This window comes from Anomaloglossus baeobatrachus, chromosome 8 (genome assembly GCF_048569485.1).
Source record: "Anomaloglossus baeobatrachus isolate aAnoBae1 chromosome 8, aAnoBae1.hap1, whole genome shotgun sequence".
NCBI classification, from domain to species: domain Eukaryota; kingdom Metazoa; phylum Chordata; class Amphibia; order Anura; family Aromobatidae; genus Anomaloglossus; species Anomaloglossus baeobatrachus.
In genome coordinates, this window is record NC_134360.1 from 185,644,370 (window position 1) to 185,667,365 (window position 22,996).

General features: G+C 42.5%; 1 protein-coding gene across 1 annotated transcript in view; it reads left to right on the plus strand.

Annotated features, from left to right (window-relative positions):
- Positions 1 to 22,996, plus strand: part of LMO4 (LIM domain only 4) — a 70,507-nt gene that overhangs the window by 21,627 nt on the left and 25,884 nt on the right. Inside the window, exons 3-4 of the mRNA XM_075322302.1 lie at positions 11,566 to 11,662; positions 11,915 to 12,070. Coding sequence (XP_075178417.1) covers positions 11,566 to 11,662; positions 11,915 to 12,070 — 253 coding nt within the window. The remainder of the gene's footprint in view (positions 1 to 11,565; positions 11,663 to 11,914; positions 12,071 to 22,996) is intronic.

Sequence of the window (22,996 nt, forward strand, 5' to 3'; positions counted from 1 at the left end):
GTGGTCCATCTGAACTAGAAGACCCAGAATGATCTTTATCCTCATTGATACTATTGGGACTTCTACTTCCAGTACATCTAGTAAAATTACACAAGGAGCTATTGTCTTTAGTGACCTATGATCTCTATTGTGTTGGAAACTATTAGTGCAGATGACACAGAAGATCAGTTGGGTTCATAGCGGCAGCCGGATTCACACTTGCATAACAATCGAGTCGCGTCACCCGGCACGGCCCGCTGCTCTCTGGACAGGAGCGTGCATGCTATTTTTGTGTAGGTGAACACTTCTGTCCAGAGAGCAACAGGCCATGAGTCATGATTCTCACGCGAGTCACACTCAAGTGACTCCGGCCGCGGGCTGAGTTTTCATGTACAGTAATCGTCCATAAGAATCGATCCAGCAGCAATCTGTTGTCCAAAAAAGTTGTGGGGGCACAACTTTTCTGTCCATTGTTAGGGATTTCAGCTGGATCTGTTTTTTTTACCCCTTGCGGTCTATAGGAAACAGATCTGTTAATTCGCCATCCGTTTTTCATTTGAAAAGGATCTGTTTTTTTTGTTTTTGCTTATTGGAACCGTTTCAAATGGTAGAAACCAGATGGCTAATTAATGGATCCGTTTTCCATAGTTGTCAATGTTGAAAAAAACGATCCAACTGAAGTCCAGTTTTAATAAAACTGCACAAGTTGTGTCTGCACAACTTTTTTGACAGATTTGTGCGGGATCCGTTTTACCGCATAAAGGACTGAGACGAATGAGGCCCCTGTGCAAGAAAGTATATGGGCCCTTTGTACTTCATGGGTTCTTCATAATGCACCCCTTATATGTAACCGAAGCTGCTTCGGAGGTGGTAGTCGACCCCTTTCTTCTGGGGTCCTGGTGCAGCTGCACAGGTTGCATCATTGGTATGTTGTTTATGCCGGCTTCACATCAGCATTATTTTGCCGGAAAGCCGGATCCGGCACCAATGCGGTACAGTTCAATGGAATTGCGGCAAGATAAGGTCACATGTGGCTGCATGTGACCTTATCTTGCCGCAATTCTATTGAACTGTACCGCATTTGTGCCGGATCCAGCTTTCCGGCAAAATAATACTGATGTGAGAGCAGCCTTAGGCTACTTTCACACACACGGTTTTTGCTCTGCGGCACAATACGGCGTTCTGCAGAAAAACAGCAACAGTTTGTTTTTTTTTTTACGCAGGTTGCGTTTTTTTTTGCATAGACTTACATTAGTGCCGTATTGTGCCGCATGGGCTTGTGTTCGGTCCGGTTTTTGCTGCATGCAGCAGATTTAGCCGATGCCGCGGCCAGATGGAACGTTCCCTGGAACGTTTTTTGCTCCGGCAAAAAAAACGCATCGCCCCACATCCTGCCGCTGCGGCGCATTTTTCAATGCATGCCTAGGGACGCCGGATGCGTCGTGATGCGGAAAAAACCGCATCCGGCCGCCGCATGCGGTTTCTTCCACTGCGCATGCTCAGTAGCGTGCCGCAACCAGGAAAAAACGGACGGGCCGCATGTAAAACTTATGCAAAGGATGCGGTGTTTTCGCCGCATCCGTTGCATAGGTTTCACAGCCGAATTGAGCCGCACTGCTCCAACCGGATGTGTGAAAGTAGCCTTACTGGGACTGATGGTTATGCACGCTATGAAGAGGAGACTGTAGCAGCAGCTGGAGGTTGTAAGGCCCTAAAGTAGAGAAAGCCAGGCTTGTCCTAGGTATGTAGGATCCCTTCGTTTCCTATACTTGCCCCGTCACTGCTCTCCTATGTGTAGTGCATGTATATGGGGCCTGGCAGCCAGAGGCTCTTATGTCCGGAAGTACCACGTGTTCTGGGCTCCCTTCCCCCTCTCCCACCACCCTGAGCATTCTGCAGGAACGTGTCAGCGTGCGATCCCGGGCCTCAGACTAATTAGTTTTGAAATGGAGTTTTGATTGAACTCTCCAAATCGATGCTGCTGCAAAATTTGTTTCTCGGGCTTCCTATTAAAAGCCATCTTAAGGGGCAGTTTTTACTACTCTCCCTGTCGTTCAGTCGATACATTTAATAACAACTTACAGGCTATTTTCAATAAAGTGGCGACAGCAAATTAGTAGTTTGAACATGACAAGCCTCCTGGAAGATCAGATTCAGAAAACTCCGGGCAATTAGTTTTTTTTTTTTTTTTTCCCTTCCTCCCTTTCCTAAGGAGGAAGCATGTTGCTGTAATGAGAAGCACTGGTAGTGGCGAAGACTCATTATTAACCCCTGCTGTGCTGCCAGGCAAAGCGGTGCATTCCAACTGGGTGGCAGAGGGACAGTTGCAGCCTTGCTTTTGTGTTTTGAAGACCACCATTAATTATCTTGAAGGCTGTCTCTTCAACTGTGGGACAATTCAATTGCAGAACCTCTTTGTAAGCACGCTGGGCATTCCTCCGTTTATTTCAGAGATACCCTAGGGGTAATCATACTTGAACAAGACTTTCCAAACTATGTCCGTCCTTCAATAATCGCTTGGAAAGTTGTAGGTGGGCAGCCTTTGTAGCTCGGCCTTTTTTTTTATTCATTTATTTTATAGGCATGGCTTTTATTTTTCTCTTTTGGGTTTAGAAAAATATTTTATATTAGATTGGTTTACTTTAAAGAGTGATGAACGAACCTCTTTTGAATTTCCAACAATGGGGCATTATTAAAGGGAACATGTCACCAGGTTTTTACTACCTCCTCTAAAAGCAGCATAATCAGTGGTGTAACTAAAGTTTGATGTGCCCTGGTGCAAAGTTTGGACCTGGGCCCCCCACCCTCCACGTACACAAAGACGTGGGTTACGGGATAATGACATTGACACTCGGGGTACGGGATAATGATGCTGACACTTGGCTCTTAACCACAGCGCCCAGGTTTCCCATGATCTGAAATCCCTCTATCAGCACCCTGCTTTCCTATGTTCTGATATCCATCTTCCCCATGCTCTGCTATACATCTTTTCCTCAACACCCAGCTTTCCCATATCAGAACATAGAAAAGCTGGGTGCTGAGAGAAGATGTATAGCAGAGCATCAGAGCATGGGAAAGACTTTTCCCCTCAGCACAAAACGTTCCCATCCCAGCCGCTTGATGCTTAATCATTGCTGTGTGCGGTGATGGGTGAGGGGGGGCAGTGTTGCTGACGCTGGGCAAGAGGACCCGGTGTCAGCGGTGGCACCGGGTCATATAGCGGCTGCGTGGTCTGCGACAAAACAGTGCAGCTCCTTTCTCACAGAGAGGAGCTGGCTGCTCATCTGCAGGGCGGCAGCGGGCCCCTAACCTGACGGGCCCGGTCACAGTGGCGACCACAGTAGTTACGCCCCTGTAGAGACAGATCTTGATTTCAGCGCTGTGTCACTTAGTATACTGACAGTTTTTACTTACAAAGTGACTGACTGTAAAGCTGCCCATACACACAGGTTCATATTAGTACAGTGCTCTCCGCTTACCACAATGTCAGGGTTTCTGTTGGAATCCCCCGAAAAACTGTGCACCAAGGAGAAACCCTATGGAGCCATTTACTTGAATTGAAGCCGACATTCACTGCAGGTACTGTCTGGCCTCCTTGTTGGCTGTATTCTTCTTTTTCAGAAATGCACAAAAATGTGGCAAACCAGGAAAAAGGCATCGTGTGACTGGCTCCATTGGTTTTCCAGTCTGAGTTTTTAGTTTTTGGGGGATTTCATCATAAACCCCCACAGGTGCTCAGCACATAACACTGTATAATGTGGACCTAACCTAAGACAGCCATGGTTTTTAAATACTGCACCAATTGTTGGTTTCTATTATCAATGGTAGACACAGAACACTTGAACCTGATGAAGGTTCAAGGTTGATTGACCTGATGAAGACATACCACCGAAACGCGTAGTTTTTTTTCATCATCTACCAACTATCAGTGTTATCAGTTGGTGTTATTATACCTTTTTGGATATATTCTTTTTAACAAAGTTGAAATACAGAAATGCCTTCTATTCAAATCCTTGGAGTCTTAGCTGGATCCTTCCCCTGCTTTCCTATTATCAATGGTGGACTGATGTTTGGAAAATATATGATGAGACTCCTTGGCTTTTTTTTAAATAATTTCTGAAAATAAAAGGCCATGGAATGATTGGACCAAATCTGGTTGACCATTTATTGCATACCTACTCTGTTTTCTTAAGCTTGTCATACTCATTAGATAACTGTCAGCCGAACTATCGTTGAGCTGACCGCCATCCCTCTCAGCTCACCCATACACCGAAACGCTGGACTCCGCTGAGCCTTTTATTGTTCTCAATGAGCAAGAATTTGTTGTGGGACACCATGAAGGCCCCAATACACGCTAGTTGGTCAACCATGGCAAAATAGGCGGTTTTGGATAACTTATCTAAAGTGTATGGTGCATCTACTTCTATGTCAGATTTGTCTGACTGATTCGTATTATCTTTCTTACATACATATTGCTGATTAGACTAATTCCTGCTAATACTTTGTGGCCAATGTAAATCATGTAAAATTGCATGTTCCCACCTCTTTATGCTGGTGTCCATTATCATCATCTTCTCTTTCAAATGACCAGTAAATGAGGTCGTGGACCAGAGATCTGTAATTTCCATCCTTCTATTTGCATTCAGTTTTATATAATATTTATCAGTTCGAGCTTAATGTGAATAATGATGCATTGCTCAAAAATACAGTACATTTTTATAACAAAAGTAGTAAAATGGTCTGTGCTCCAATTTTGGGTTCAACCGCTTTGTATCATATTTATTTTTTTTTCTTTTTAAACTTTCAGTATATATAATATTATTTATATATGGTCCACCAATATCTACAATATTGCACACACCAAAGGGTAGCCGAGCTACTCGGATCCAGGTGGTCTGTGGCTCCAGTGGTCCCGGACCTGGGTTCAGGCGGACGCTTAATAAAATGATGGTGGGGGTTATTTACAGGGGTAATGTTCGTGACGCCACTTGCGGTATGCGGCAATGTGTAGATGCCGCCGCTGCATAGTCTCACTGCTGGGGCTGGTGTTAATAAGCAGCTTAGGTGACAAGGCCCTCCACAAGTAGTGCTGAGCCCCAGTGTGGATGTTGACTGTTGTAGGGGTGCAGAAAGAATTCAGATGTACACAGGGACTGCGGTGCAACTTGTTCTTTACTTATAGTTGCCTGGTACAGCAACCCGATTCGTGCTGGTTCTTTGGGTCCCGAGTTCCCTTAGTCCCAGTGCTGATATGGCGACCCAATGAACTCTTCCTCCTTTGCACTTTATTGGGGGTCCCTGTGGCCTGAAGCATCTTGGGGTCCCTCCCTGGTCTTTCCGTCTGTCTCTTCCCAGAGTACGTCTGGCAGGCAGCTTGAACCAATTTAAGGGCTGGACTCCTGTCCCTGTTCCCGGGTTCCCACTTTGCCTCTGTGCCCCGTACTCTTTGGTGGTGATGGACCGTGAAAGTCCCCAATCACCTGCAGGATTATCGGATGGGCCTGGATCTTCCGTCCAAACTAGAGCCCTGTATTCCGCCGTGCTCTGTCCCTTAGGGTACTGCCTCTATTCCCCTTCAGGCGACCGGTCTCCTTTAGTTTACTGGGGTCTCCTTCTAACCCCACACACACCGACCATCTTCTCCAACCAATACTTCCTTCACCTCCTACCATCCTCCTAGACTACTCTCAACTGTCAAAACTGACCACACCCCTCCCCTGAGCTTCCGGCTACCGGATAGGGCAGGTCCCAGCCAATGGGCAGCTACCCCTCTAAACCCGTTTCTAGCCTAGCATTGGTCTTCCAGGAACCCGGGGTAATGCAGTCCTCTGTGGCCCCTGTTACCTCAGGGTGCTGCAGTTTCTACATGAAACCTCCAAACTGCACGGGTGTTAAAGCAGGTTTCTATTGGGCTGCATGGAGTTTGTTCTCCGTGTGCCAAAGTACAGAGTACCATATGGCAACATACAGCATTAATGAATCACTGGACCCCTGTCCTGCAATGTGCACAGTGCCTTAAGGGGAGTCTGTCACTAGGTTTTTGCTGTCTAATCTGAGAGCAGAATGATGTAGGGGCAGAGATCCTGATTCTAGTAATGTGTCACTTACTGGGCTGCTTAGTGTACTTTTAATAAAATCTGTTTACTCAGGAGATTATCATTACAGGACTACTTAGCGTGCTGCAGGTAGTCCAGCATATTCATGAGCTTTGTATAACTGCTAGATCTGCATCAGAGAAAACATCCATTTTACCAAAATGACAGCACAGAGCTCAGTAAGTCGCTGGAATCAGGGTCTGTCTCTATATTATGCTGCTATCAGATGAGGTAGCAAAAACCTGATGACAGATTCCCTTTAAAGGGAATCTGTCAGCAACATTTTGCTATGTAATCTGAGGGCAAAATGAGATGGGGGTTGAGACATCCATTTCACGGATGGGTCCCTTATTAGGCTGTTTGCTGTTTTTAAAAGCCTGTTGTTTTACACATCTCTCAGGTTATGGAGTGATACATGTTAAGAGGACAACACATTAGGTCCTCTTTATAAATTATTATGCTATGTTATGTTATATAGTGCTATCACATTCCTTGGCGCTTTACAGACCTCATAACCACTGTCCCCATTGGAGCTCATGATTTTAAATTCCCTATCAGTATGTCTTTGGAGTGTGGGAGGAAACCAGAGGAAACACATGCAAACATGGGGAGAACATACAAACTTCTTGCAGATGTTGTCCTTGGTGGAATTTGAATGGAGGACCCCAGCACTGCAAGACTGCAGTGCTAACCACTGAGCCACCATGATGCCCAGTATATACCAAATAGTCAACCAGGTGATTTGGTAAGGTCAGAAGGATAACGTGAAGTACATGGTCCTATATTTAGACTTCTATCTCACCATCAGTTGCTTTACCAATGTACATGTTGACGTTGTCGTGTAGCGGAACCAGGGGCGGACATATCAATGGGGCAACCTGTGCAGCTGGACAAGGGCCTAAGAGGTAAGGGGTCCATTTCCATCTCCAAAGGGGGTGGAATTGGGCAAAATGATGAGCTTTTTGTTTGCAAATGACCCATATATTGCATCTGCACAAGCGCCCTTTTCTGTCTGTGTCCGCCAGTAAACAGAAAAAAACAAATGTGCGGTGCAGAGAGGTTGACTTTGTCAGCCTTTTTGGTTTTTTGGAAGGCCACCAACATGTCAGCTCCTGCAGGAGAAGATCCTCACAGATTGATGAATCCTTAGCGTAGTAGTGTTGTGTAGGTAGCGCTGTTCTGAGATTAATTGACCTATGAAAATGCTTTTGAGAAGAAACTAGAGAACCCAGAATCCATACAAACAAGGAAAGAACGCAAAAACTCCCGCAGATGGTTCTTTTGGCAGGACCTGAACCCAGGACCCAGTTTAGTGGTTGTGCTCATGGCGTCTTTTAGACAACCCTTTGCCCACAACAATTTTGAAGGGGAAGACTCTTGAGAAAAGCGCCAGCATGGCTTCACTTTCTGATGTCTTTTGTGGCCAGAAGAATGGTCTGGTCACTTTTTAGCCTCATCATGGCTTTTGAAACCTGAAGCCGTTAAAAGAAGTCGCAAGAGTTTTAACCTATGCTCAAGTCGTTTTTACACTGCAGTGCATATATTAATTATTTTTGACATATTTTTATTTTTTTCGTGCTTTTTAATGCGGTTTCCAGCCAGAATCCAACTGAAAGACGACACGACATAATTTTTTAACCCCTGGCAATTTTTCCATTCCCCCCCCCCCCAAGAGCTATACTTTTTTTTTTTTTTTTTTTTTTTAATCTTTCTGTCAATATAGCCTTATAAGGGCGTCTTTTTTTTGCCAGACGATTTGTACTTTTGAATGACATCATCATTCTTTCTGCCACACATTGGGATTTGTTTCTAGTACAAGTGGAGTGAAATTGCAAAATAAGTGCAATTCCACAATGCTTTTTTTTTATTTACTATGCTATGTTCACTATATGGTAGAAGTGACCTGGCAATATGGTTCTCCAGGTCAGTACGAGTTCGTAGATGCCAAACATTTATAGTAGTGTGGTTTTTTTTTTGTTTTACGTGATGACAAGATATTTAGCAATTTGTCAAAAAAAAAGTGCTTCTGGCGCCATTTTCTGAGACCCGTAACATTCTCATTTTTCAGGATCTTGGTCTGTGATGTCAATAGGGGCAAAAGGGGGAGTGATTTAGAACTTTTTTAAACTTTTTTGTTTTTTTGCCTTTTATTGTTTTTACTAGTCCCATTAGAGCACTTGAAGCTGCGACTTTTCGATCGCTTGTGCGGTACAGAGCAAGCCAACGCCGGCACTCACAGGAAGGACGTCACAGCAGACACAGGGGTCATCAGCTGACCCATAAATGTCTTCACATCCATCAGCGCCCCATGATCAAGTCACGAGTCCAACAATGAGAGCTGGGAGTGACTGGATCCCCACAGGCATGTGTTTAAATCTCTGTCAGATTGACAGCGGAATTTAACTACTTAACAGGCATGGGTGGATCTCTGATCCAACTGCGTCTGTTAGATGCACATGTTTGCTGATTAGATCAGCTGACAGATGCAGGGGAATATGCGGGCTCAGGATGTGAGTCTGCATCAAAGCAGGGAACACGAGCTATGACTTTTCAGCACGTCATAGGTCATGAAGCAGTTAAAGGGCTGTTCTCAAGTTGTCCCTTGAGCCACACACAGCTTTCTAGACTCTTAACTTGCTGGTTTCTGTGAGAACGGAGATTCCTCTCTGACTAATAGATCTCTATTACCAGAACAGTAAAGCTCAGCACAAGGTTTTCTGTAACACATTCAGCTATTAGTGGTTTGTTTTGAGTCTTTCAATAAATTCACACCTAAAGTTCACAGGGCATTTGAACAAGCACACAGCTCCAGACAGTAAGAGTAGTGATTTAGGAGAGTTGCTCTGAGGGAGGGTGAAGCAAAGGGCTTATGATTTTCCAAGATTTGTAACAGCAGCTAGTCAGGAGCTGTGAAAGATGGGAAGGGATTTGAGCAGCTAATGGTTGTGCAGAGATCAATGAGGTGTGGAGCGAAGTGTCTGGGAAATTAGGAGTTAAACTCTTATTGTAATGTAGCTACTGCTTACACTTGGCTGGGTACAAGGTACTAGTGGCCAAGCACAATGGAAACTAGCTGTACACTATGTACGATAAAATCTCTCATTGCAGGAGATGACAGCACATAGAAAAAGCAAGTCAATTGCAGTCTTGCTGATTTTCAGATTGTCTAACTAAAGCAATTTATTAACTTGAGGATACTTTGTTAAGGCAACTTGTTACTCGCTGAGCCACGTGCAACTCCCGCGGTTGAACACAAGACCAATAAAGCTTTATTTTTTTTTTCTTCCATTAGCGACCAGTCCCATTTAATGATGGGCGAACACTAAATGCTCATTACTCGATTCGAGTTAGTCAGATGTTCAGACGAGCTCGACGCGACTAATGAGCATTATTGTAGTCAATGATTGGCCTGTTCGGGTCTCCGCCCACATACAGCCAGCCATAAACAGAGCATTTCCGGCAGAGGGAAGGGTGGGTTTTTTTTTTTTTGTCATACTATGTTCTAGAACAGTGTTTCTCAACTCCAGTCCTCAAGACCCACCAACAGATCATGTTTTTAGGTTTTCCTCAATATTAGACAGGGAATAATTCCATCACCTGTGCAACATTTAGGAAATCCGAGAAACCTGATTCAGGAAAACCTGAAAATATGATCTGTTGGTGGGTCTTGAGGACTGGAGTTGAGAAACACTGTTCTAGAACGTTGCTTTATCCCCTGGGAAAGCCATTCCCTGGGGTGCCTGCAGACATCATGCAGTGAAGCAAGCTTGTGCGTTGTGGTTGTCATTTCACGGACATAATATCTGAGCACCTGCGATACTCTGCCGAGCTCCGCTAGTACCCGAGCACCCCGATGCTCGATTAACGAACAGTGCCGAACATGCTCGCTCATCACTAGTCACAATGCATCTTTTGATTTTTAGTAGCACAATGAAGAAATGAGAGCTGCATTGTGATTGGTTGCTTTGGGCAAGAAAAGATCCCTTTTCTTCACATTCCTATTGCCCATAGCAACCAATCCAACTCTGTTTACACAGCTGAACTGTTGCTATGGGCAACAAAGTTACCTTGAGATAGTTTGAAGGCCCCATATTCTGTGAGGTCACTAAACCTTAGGCCTCATACCCACCTAAAGTGGAGAAACTAGATAAGCAATACAAACCATACTTTTGTTTTTAGTGCCCATTATTAATTTTCTAATATTTAGACTGGTTGTCATGGTAAATGTCTCCACTCACCTAATTTTTTTATTTATTTATTTTTTTTTAACACAATGCCCATTATAGAGCCCTATTAGAGAGGAGGGAATGTAACACCATTGTCCTTTCATTGCGAAGCATTCAGCGCTCTAATCCACTAGAAATAATAGGCAAGCCAATCTTAAGATTCAATTTGGGATCCGCATAAGCTTTCCCTTTAAATTAAAAAAAATCGTTCAGTAATTAACATCTGTCCATTTAGAAAAAGACTTATCCTTGGGTTCTAGATATTATGAGGGAGCCACTAGTGCCTTCTGAAAGGCAAAATGTCAAACGAAATTAACTTTTCGCTCGCGTGACGGAGAGGTAAAATGCAATCTTCATTAACTAGCGTGTGCACTGTTTTGGTGAGTGCTTAAACGCATTAAGAAATTATGTATATCATTTTTTTTATTTTTTTTCTCCCCCCTCTACCCACCCCACTTTTTCAACGCCGTCCCCCCCACACCCCCACCTATGGCAGATGTTGTGGTCTCATTTGATTGCATAGGAAAACTGCAGTGATACAACAAACACCCAGAGAGATATGATGACAAATGGGTCCAGATCCCGGTAAATTACTTTCTGCTCAAATCGAAATTTCATTCAGTTTGTTGCTAGCAGAGATGAAGTAATCTAAATTGTGGACTCAGGAGCAGATAGAGGGAAGTCGGAGCAAGCATTTCATTATCAAGAGAGAGAGAGAGAAGGTTAGAATGAAAGAGATGAGCGGAGGCAAATCTAAAGTGTTGACACTATGATTGAAAAGGTTAACCCATACACATTATATATCAACCTGGATAGCAGTGACTTCCTAATGGAAACTCTGCTCTGATGGCGGTTTGCTAGAGTTTCAATACACAGAGCATGATGTCTTCTTAGATATACAATCAAATCCCCTTAACCCCTTTGATGACTCATATCTCTTGATATGATTAAACCACAAAAAGAGAGTTCTTCAAATAATTTCAAGGACACAATGTATTTAAACTCCAGTCATGAATTGTATCTATTTTATATTTTTCATGATGAGCCTGGAAATCTGATAAAAATGTGTGTAGGACAGATTGGCTTTGTATTTTCTTGAGGTGTAAGTCTGTGTTTTTTGATTAGATCCTTACTAACCTTCTTTTATTCGTATTTTTCTGCTGATATCATCCCCCCTAAAAAAAAACCCTCCCATATTCTTTATAATCTGTTAACGATTTTGATCAATCCTCATTTTTTTTTAACCCTTTTTTATGTTGTTTTAGGTTATTTGGAAATAGCGGTGCTTGCAGTGCTTGTGGGCAGTCAATTCCAGCCAGTGAACTGGTCATGAGGGCACAAGGAAACGTCTATCATCTCAAGGTACCGGTAGTTTTTAACTGCTCCTTTTTTTTTAATTTTCTTTTTCTTCTTTTTTTTTTTTTATCAGGACCAAGGGGTATTTAATGATGTCTGGCATCTAAGGAGTTAAAACAAATCCCCATTAGAGTTTGCTAAATCACTTGATTGAAGCTATGATCTATAGTTTTATTTTATCAACCTTTTTTTTCTTTTTTTTTTTTTTTTCCTCCTTGATTAATTTGTTTCTATTACCTTCTCTCTTCTGCCGTGCAGTGTTTTACGTGCTCAACCTGTCGGAATCGCCTCGTCCCGGGGGACCGGTTTCACTACATCAATGGCAGTTTATTCTGCGAACATGATAGACCTACAGCTCTTATCAATGGTCATTTGAATTCACTTCAGAGCAATCCACTACTGCCAGACCAGAAGGTGAATACTTGACTCTTTTTATTAACGGGCATTTTTACCAGGAGGCTAATTGTCACAATTATCTTCTCTGTCCTCATTTGCATTTTTTACATGTTTAGGGCCATCAGATGCAGAACAGATCTTTATTTACTTTATGCTTACGGTTAAGTATATAAAAAGTAAGTAGGGAAGGATTTGTTCACACAACACGTTCTGTCGTGTGTTTTTTTTTATTTTTTTCTTTGATATATACAGTACAGCCCTGGCAGAAGAAGCAGTTATATTTTAGTTCTCACTCATAAAATATATATATATATATATATATATATATATATATATATATATATATATATATATATATATATATATATATATATATATATATATATATATATATATATATATATATATATATATATATATTATAAAAAATATACAGTGCCTACAAGTAGTCTTCAACCCCCTGCAGATTTAGCAGGTTTGATAAGATGCAAATAAGTTAGAGCCTGCAAACGTCAAACAAGAGCAGGATTTATTAACAGATGCATAAATCTTACAAACCAACAAGTTATGTTGCTCAGTTAAATTTTAATAAATTTTCAACATAAAAGTGTGGGTCAATTATTATTCAACCCCTAGGTTTAATATTTTGTGGAATAACCCTCGTTTGCAATTACAGCTAATAATCGTCTTTTATAAGACCTGATCAGGCCGTCACAGGTCTCTGGAGTTATCTTGGCCCACTCCTCCATGCAGATCTTCTCCAAGTTATCTAGGTTCTTTGGGTGTCTCATGTGGACTTTAATCTTGAGGCTCCTTCCACAAGTTTTCAATTGGGTTAAGTTCAGGAGACTGACTAGGCCACAGCAACACCTTGATTTTTTTCCCTCTTGAACCAGGCCTTGGTTTTCTTGGCTGTGTGCTTTGGGTCGTTGTCTTGTTGGAAGATGAAATGACGACCCATCTTAAGATCCTTGATGGAGGAGCGGAGGTTCTTGGCCAAAATCTCCAGGTAGGCCGTGCTATCCATCTTCCCATGGATGCGGACCAGATGGCCAGGCCCCTTGGCTGAGAAACAGCCCCACAGCATGATGCTGCCACCACCATGCTTGACTGTAGGGATGGTATTCTTGGGGTCGTATGCAGTGCCATCCAGTCTCCAAACGTCACGTGTGTGGTTGGCACCAAAGATCTCGATCTTGGTCTCATCAGACCAGAGAACCTTGAACCAGTCTGTCTCAGAGTCCTCCAAGTGATCATGAGCAAACTGTAGACGAGCCTTGACATGACGCTTTGAAAGTAAAGGTACCTTACGGGCTCGTCTGGAACGGAGACCATTGCGGTGGAGTACGTTACTTATGATATTGACTGAAACCAATGTCCCCACTGCCATGAGATCTTCCCGGAGCTCCTTCCTTGTTGTCCTTGGGTTAGCCTTGACTCGTCGGACAAGCCTGGCCTCGGCACGGGTGGAAACTTTCAAAGGCTGTCCAGGCCGTGGAAGGCTAACAGTAGTTCCATAAGCCTTCCACTTCCGGATGATGCTCCCAACAGTGGAGACAGGTAGGCCCAACTCCTTGGAAAGGGTTTTGTACCCCTTGCCAGCCTTGTGACCCTCCACGATCTTGTCTTTGATGGCCTTGGAATGCTCCTTTGTCTTTCCCATGTTGACCAAGTATGAGTGCTGTTCACAAGTTTGGGGAGGGTCTTAATTAGTCAGAAAAGGCTGGAAAAAGAGATAATTAATCCAAACATGTGAAGCTCATTGTTCTTTGTGCCTGAAATACTTCTTAATACTTTAGGGGAACCAAACAGAATTCTGGTGGTTTGAGGGGTTGAATAATAAATGACCCTCTGAATAAACTTTTCACAATTTTAAAAAAAAAAAAAGAAGAAATAACATTTGCTGCAGTGCATTTCACACTTCCAGGCTGATCTACAGTCCAAATGTCACAATGCCAAGTTAATTCCGAATCTGTAAACCTGCTAAATCTGCAGGGGGTTGAATACTACTTGTAGGCACTGTATGTATACATGCATACCTAGCTCTTGCCAAAATTAAGAGACCACTGCAAAATTGTCAGTTTTTCTGATTTTTCTCTATAGGTATATTTTTGAGTAAAATGTAAATTGTTCTCTTATTCTACTGACATGTCTCCGAATTTACAAGCAATACATTTTGCATTTATTTTCTGAAAATGAGAGATGGTCAAAATAATAAAACAATGCATTGCTTTCAGACCTCAAATAATGCAAAAAACTTTAGAAACAACAATACTAATATTTTAACTCTGGAAGAGTTCAGAAATCAATAATTTGTGAAATAACCATGATTTTAAGTCAGTTTTCATGCGTCTTGGCTGCTTTCCACCAGTTTCACACTGCTTTTGGGTGACCTTATGCCACTCTTGGTACAAAAATGTAAGCAATTCTTTGTTTGATGGCTTGTGACTATCCATCTTCCTCTTGATTAAATTCCAGAGGTTTTCAAAGTGGTTCAGGTCTGGATATTGGGCTGGCCATGACAGGGTTTTGATGTGGTGGTCCTTTATCTATATACTGATCAACCTAGCTGTAGCAGCGAAATAATTAAGATTCATACAGTGCATTTTTTTTCTCCATTTTTTTCTTTTTTAAACCCATCAGATCACTTACTCCTGCATTTTATGCTTTTTATGGACCAGACCTTTTTTTTTTTTTTTTTATTTGTATGTAGCAGACTTGACTTCCAACTTCTATATGGACTAGACATGTTCCTTTAGAAGGACATCCCTTTTAAAAGACCATTTTCAATTTTGGGTGGTTGCCTCAGAGGTTTTACAGTTCTGATCATGTTTAATTTATTGTTATAAATAAACGTAATATATTAATATAATTTTAATTACATTAAGCCTATTAATGCCACCTATAAAATTGGTTCAGTCATATCAGATAGTTATGCAAACTATCATAAAACTTTTAAAGGGTATTCAGCATTAGGATGACGTTGTGAAATTCTGTCTTTTTTTTTTTTTTTTTTTACTTCCTGAAAGTAGTGCCAAACAACGTAATCATATAGAGACCCACTTGCTTAAGGTTTTTATATTAAAAGCGTTTTTTACGCATTTTTAGGACTTTATTTTTTTCAAATTTTCATATTCCCAATTTACATAAAAAAACAAAAAAAACCTTTCACCCTTACCACTATTCTATACTCATATGCGCATACATGCATGCATATCTGTTTTGAAGGAAAGTGGGGGGTGTATCTTATAATCCAGATCTACCTGGCTGTGCATTACAGGGATGGCGGTGGAGGAGCAAGGGCTATCAGTGTGCCCACTGATAGAGAATGAATATTCACTGCTCTCCACATTCATAATCCCACGCTCCTCTCAGCAGTGAAGTCAGCGCCAAGAGGTGGGCAGGATTATGGACATGGGGAGCAGAGCATATTCATTATTTTTAATAATGGGTACATGTGATCACCCACCTGCCGGCTTCCTGCAGCAGCTGGTCCATCACATGTGTCCACTATTAAAGAGAGTGCCTATAATCCCGGACGTGGGGTGCAGTGAATATTCTGGCAATTGACATTGGCATGTAACTGGGGGTGCATGGTATGGTATTGACATCCACTGCACCGCTTACACGCTCAAGTCAATTGCCAGCATCAGGAGAGGACACAGTACAGCAGGGGAGTGGAGGGATAGCGAATATATTTATTCTTATTTCTTTTATCTTATATTTATTATTTTATTTTTTGTGTGCGGTGTGATGGAAGGCATACATGTCAGGATGAGCCCATGATGGGGGACACATATACTAGGATTAGGGACATGTACACCAGAATGCAGCCAGGATGGGGAACAAATATACCAGGATGGGGAACAAATATACCAGGATGGGGAACAAATATACCAGGATGGGGAAACAACTATACCAGGATGGGGAAACAAATATATATAGCAGGAGGGGCACATTACTACAGGATGAGAACAAAGTTGGGGAACATTACTACAGGATGATGTCAAGATGGGGCACATTACTACAGGGCTAAAGGAAGGGGCACATTACTACAGGTGACAAGGTGGGGCACATTACTATGGGGCACAAGGATGGGCACATTACTGCAGGGGACATGGATGGGGCACATTACTACAGGGGACATGGATGGGGCACATTACTACAGGGGACATGGATGGGGCACATTACTACAGGGGACATGGATGGGGCACATTACTACAGGGGACATGGATGGGACACATTACTACAGGGGACATGGATGGGGCACATTAATATGTTGCACATTACTACAGGATGGGGCACAAGGATGGGCACATTACTGCAGGGCACAAGGATGAGGCACATTGCTACAGGATGGCGACAAAGATGGGCACATTACTACCAGGGGACAAGGATGGGCCAATTACGTTTTATTGGTATCTATTTTTATTTTGGAAATTTACCAGCAGCTGCTGCATTTCCCACCGTATGCTTATACTCTAGTCAATAAGTTTTCCCAGTTTTTTTGTGGTAAAGTTAGGGGACTCTGCTGCTACTCGGGTTGGCTTATACGCGAGTATAAACAGTTCATATCCATATGTACTTAATATTTATTTTGTTTTATTTTATGCACCTCCATTAGACGATATGCAACATAAATTCAGGGTCCTTGTTGCTCATTGCTGGATTGTAGGGTAACTACCAGAACTACATATTCTGTACTATTTGGAAAGTTTAGGCTTACAAGCATGAAATTGCAGGAGGCTAGATGTAGTGGAGCGGAGCGTGTCGTGGTGCTTTCCTTATTGGGGAGTATACGGGTCAGCAACTTGGACCCTCACAGATAATAGTGGCAATTAATATATTAAAATCAATCAGAATGTCCATGCTGAGGTAGCAAAGCCCAAGTGAGGAGGAAAATCAGGTCTTGATTAATCCATTAAATAGAAGCTAGAGGTGATCTGTACATTTGTAGCTGGTAATTAATAAGGACTGGAGCTTACATGCTACAATGGATTGACTGGTAATATGGCCACCATTGGAGCTCCTTATGTCACCCATCTCTTCTAGACACCGGAGTGGATCATCTATCTTGTGTGGAGCAGAAGATGTATTTCCACATGACTACGTAGAGGCGATGACCCTTTAGTTATAATGGGGCCATATTGGTCTTCCATGTTTTTTTTATTTTAAGAAACAGATGTAACTTAGAAACTGCTGAGTAGAATATGAAGCATTTACGCTAGAGAACATCACAAGGACTTTAATTCACAAGGGACTTTTAATTATAAGATGAAATAATTAATGCGCCTTTTTATGTCTGTTTACTGTTAATTAAAGCCCAGGAAAAATAAGCTGTGACCTCAGAGGCTGTCACCAGACCGGCGTCTCTATGTAACCGTCTATAAAGGCCGCTTCCTCTCCCGCTCTGTACCGGGCTGTCGCTGTTGGCTCGATTATTATATCTTATACATGTATTAGAAGTGTGTAAACCCTCGCCACATGTGGAGTACTCCGGCATTAATGGTGCTCTCAAAATATCATTGGTTGTAATCTCTCACTCCCCACCTTATCTTATCGATGGCTTGATGTAAAGAGATCAGTCTGGTGACAGTCCCGTCATCAGCGTGCATGGAACGTCTCCCCTATGATAATTAGGAACCATAGCTCTGTATTTAAGGAAACCAAATCAAGTGATGTCCATTATTTATTAATATCATATGTAGCTGATGTTCATTTCCTGCATATGGTTCCTGATGGGAAGTGATCTCACTTCTTCGCAACAGGCAGAGCTCAGTAAATGTCATTTCCAGCCTTCCTGTCTAGCAGAATAACTTTTGTCAACATTTAACTTGTCATTTCACTTCCTTTTTTCTCTATTTGATCCGACATAATTAACCAGAGCAATTATATTTATCTGCTTAAAACAACAAACACATAATTGCAAGTTGGAGTACTTTATGGATCCAGACTAAATGTCTACAGGCCCGCCACATGTGGCTACACTATACACCCGCAACACTCTGTGTTGCCGGTGGTATATGATATCTCAGAAAATGTGACTGGTATGCGCCCATAGTGCCAGCCGAGTCAGTTATTTGTGTGTGTACGTAAAAATATATATCTATATCTATATCTATATCTATATCTCTCATCGATCTGAACCTACACAGAATGAAAGCAGGGGTTCCCCACGCTGTGTCTTTGTATGATAGAGAGAGAGAGATTATAATTATATATACACATTATATATATATATATATATATATATATATATATATATATATATATATATATATATATATATATATATATATATATATATATATATATATATATATATATATATATATATATATATATATATATATATATATATAATCTCTCTCTCTCTATCATACAAAGACAAAAAAGTGCTGCCAGGTCGGTTAGTACCAGCGTGGGGAACCCCTGCTTTCATTCTGTTTAGGTTCAGATCGATGATAGATAGATAGAGCTATATATATCTATCTATCTATCTAACACAGCTCTGGTAAAAATTAAGAGGCCACTTCCAAATTTTCCTTTTTTTTTTTTTTCTCTTTATAGAGATCATTTTGAGAAAAGTGTAAATTGTTCTTGTATTCTATGAACTACTGACATCTCCATATTTCCAAGCAATACATTTTGTATTTGTTTTCTGAAAATGAGAAATGGTCAAAATAACAAAACAATGCGTTGCTTTCATACCTCAAATAATGCAAAGCAAACCAGTTCATAATCATTTAAAAACAACAATAATCATTATTATATAATATTTAATCATCATATAATAATAATCAATATTTTGTGGAATAACCATGATTTTTAGGCTATGTGCCCACGGGACAATGTACCCGTGGATATATCCGCAGGTATGACCGCAGGTTTCCCGAAAGCAGCTCCCCAGAATCCGTAGCTATCCATTGCTGCAGGATTCCAGCGAAATATCTGCGGTAAACCTGCGTACATTTGTGTGACTTACCTGCCGAAGTCCCGGCCTCTATCTCCATAGTGGAGAGGCTGGACATCCGCAGCTATTTTCGCAGGAATAATTGACATCTGCAGAATATTCTGAAGCCGCACATACCGGAGCATTGATACAGCACTCCCCAAATCCCATAGGATAACATGGGGAGTGTCTGTACTTGCTAAAACCTGCGGGTTTATCTAGAAAATCCAGATAAAGCCACAGGTGTTCCGCGGCAAAATCCGTGGGTACATTGTCCTGTGGGCACATAGCCTTAGTCAGCTTTCATGCATCTTGGCATGCTTTCCACCAGTCTTTCACATTTCTTTTGGGTGACCTTATGCCACTACTGGTGCAAAAATGTAAGCAGTTTTTTGTTTGATGGCTTGTGACTATCCATTTTCCTCTTGATTACATTCCAGAGGTTTTCAATGGGGTTCAGGTCTGGAGATTAGGCTAGCCATGACAGGGTTTTGATGTGGTGGTCCTTCATCCACACATTGACCTAGCTGTGTGGCATGGCCCATTGTCCTGCTGGAAAAGCCAGTCATCAGAGTTGGGGAACATTGCCTGAGCAAAAGTAAGCAACTGTATTTCCAGGATAACTTTGTAGGTGGCATGATTCATACATCCTTCACAAAGTTTAATCTGCCCAATTCCAGCCTTGCTGAAGCATCCCCAGATCATGACTGATCCTCTACCAAATTCACACAGTGGGTGCAAGACACCGTGGCTTGTTTGCCTCTCCAGGTCTCCATCTAACCATTAGATGAGCAGGTGTTAGGTAAAGCTGAAAATAAGACTCATCAGAAGATTACCTTGCTCCAGTCCTTTATGGTCCAATCCTCATGGTCTTTAGCAAACTTCAACCTGTCTCTCCTTTGCTTCTCATTGATAGGCTCTTTTCTAGCTTTACATGACTTGAGCCCTGCCTCTCGGAGTCTGTTACGAACTGTTCTTGCTGTACACTTCATTCCAGCTGGCATCTGCCATTTCCTTTTGTAGGTCACTGTCATGGCCAGCCCAATCTGTAGACCTGAACCCCATTGAAAACCTCTGGAACACAATCAAGAGGAAGATGGATAGTCACAAGCCATCAAAGAACAACTTCTTAAGTTTTTGCACCAGGAGTGGCATAAGGTCACCCAAAAGCAGTGTGAAAGACTGGTGGAAAGCAGCCAAGACGCATGAAGGCTGTGATTAAAAATCATGGTTATTCCACAAAAATATTGATTTCTGAACTCTTCCTGAGGTAAATCAGTATTGTTGTTTCTACATGGTTAGAAACTTGTTTTCTTAGCATTATTTGAGGTGTGAAAGCAATGCATTGTTTTGTTATTTTGACCATTTCTCATTTTCAGAAAATAAATACAACATTTTTTTGTTTGGAAATTCGGAGACGTTGTCAGTAGTTTATAGGATAAAAGAACAATTTACACTTTACTCAAATTTTCCTATAGAGAGAAAAATCTGACAATTTGGAAGTTGTCTCTTAATTTTTGTCAGAGCTGTGGTATGTATGTATGTATTTGCATGTATGTATAAAATATAGTTTGTGTGTGTGTGGGTGTGGGTGTGTCTCTATAGGGAGATATACATATGATATAGAGAGCTCTCGCTATCCCTGTCTCTGTAAGCTATCTCTAGGAAATGTTCTGTAGCAGGGATCAGCCGCCTCAGAGGCTACCTACCCACCATGAGTTATTGCCGCTTCACTGCAACAAAATTGCTTTGTCCTACAGTTACAAGAAGTGGATAGGATATATAGAAATCTCCTGCCCTCTGTGCTTCTGTGACGCCCTGGCAAAACCAGGTAGTCACAAATAGGCCCCCGCATAACACCTTCCCTCACTAGGAAACACACAGCTGACCTGAAACCCTAGTCATTCCCCCTTAGGGACAGACAGACACACACCAGTGAGCGTGACCAGGCGGTTGGGACACGCTCACCCAGAGGTCTAGACAGCCCGGGGCGGGAAAACAAGCAGATCAGTTTGGAGTTGAGTTGGAGAGGAGTGTGGGCTGGAGCTAAGTGTAGCTCCAGCAGGAAATAAAAGTTGAACGGTACCAGGGTAGGAGCTCTGGTGCCTCTGGCTAAGAAGCAGACTATGGTCTCCATCAGCAGGAGACTGGAAGATGGCTCGGCAGAACCGAGGTGGACCGGGACAGGGTTGTAGCCCGCCGGTACGGACACGAGGAACCAACCCGGAAACCGTAGCACAAAGGGGGGTACTCGGACCCTGAAGCCAGAACCGGAAACAAGCGGACTGGTTAATTCACCGATTGAGGCCAGGACTAGAGGTCATGTCCCACCCAAAGTCCCTCATAGAAGACAACAGTCCACCGATAGGGATAAGAGGTCACCGCCAGGGCCCATAGATCCCACGGGCTAGCGTCTGCGGGTACGACTCCTTAGGCCACATCCAGCTGGGAGTGGACTCCTGGGTTTCACGCTCGGAAGTCCACCTTACTCAAAACAGTGCAGAGGAAAAGGATAGAGACCACCAGCTGGGGGGGGGGGGGACTCGAATGCAACCAACCGCGGCACCGGCCACCATCACCTTGGTTTACCAGAGACTTGTGTGGTTTATTAACAGTGAGTACACAAACACTCCCTGCGGTCGCTATAACCTGCACTGAGACACCGGGTCCCGGGGCCACCATCCCTACCCACGGAGGGCTTAACTAGCTGCCACAACATCTCCCCCGGGTGCCCCACAACAGCAGTGGTGGTGTCCCACTTCACCACACACCGTGGGTGGCATCACAAACTTAATACAGCCTAGCCAGTACATCTACGTACCCCCATTTATTCGGCGGGTCTCGAGACCCTCGAGCCACTACCCCAGCAGGCCCGGATCCGAGCAGCGCCGGCTGCTGGCACGGGGGCGGCACACCCCTTTTGTACTCCGTGTAATCTGACCTGCGGTGAATTTGAAACATGCACAACGTCAATTTCTCTTGCGGGTACACAGTTTTCTGTGCAGATTTTGCCCACAGACTTGCATTAGATGTAGAGAATCCACAGGTAAAAAAAAACACACGTGTTTATGTAGCGGAAATGCATCAAAAATGAATGTGTTCTGCACCTAAGTATATCAATAAAGTTTTGTCAAAGCCACATACTAGGAAGTATCAAAAACAAACCAGCTTTATTTAAAGCACGAAATATCAACAAGAGACAAAAACCACAGGAATAAAAACACCATAAAAATGAATCGGTGCAGACATTCCGTAACATGAAAAGCTGATCATGGGAACATAGCCGGAGACCCCCAATATGCTGGGAGTTGCCGATTCATTAGAGTGCCACAGTTGGGGACCCCTGCAGCGGCAGAGTGTGGGTCGCCATTACCTTGTGTAGGGCAATAACTTTGTCACATAACACTGTAATGATGCCCCTGAGTGCCCTCTTAAGAAAAAGAAGAAAAAAGCCCTTTCAAGAAGTAATAAAAAGCCCTTTTCCTTTTATTTTGAAAACGTGCACCCCTAAAAATGTTACATTGAGGGCAACTGCCCCTGTGCTTGCACTCATGCTTTGCCACAGGACCCAAGTAGTTTGTAGAAAGTAGATGTACAAGAATATACAAAAGCACTTTTGGTCCTATGTGAAGTCAATGGTGAAAACTTACAACTACACACCTAGAGCAAAAATATACAGAATCCATGTGGATTACATAAAAGCCTAGAGCCACATTGCAGTAATGCTATTTTTTGTAATCTGACGCTGTATGGAGGAGCTAATGGCGGCACAGAATGACTCCGGCTTCATATCATGGAGGGGCTCCAAATGCCTGTCAGCAAGACTCTACTATATGGACTAGACTATTTCCAATAACTTTGTGCTTTTTTTTTTTTTTCTTCTTGGGGGGGTGGGGGGGGGGTGGTAAGGCTGCCATTTTGACCATCCATTATTATTATTATTATTATTATTATTATTATTATTATTATTATTATTATTATTATTATATATA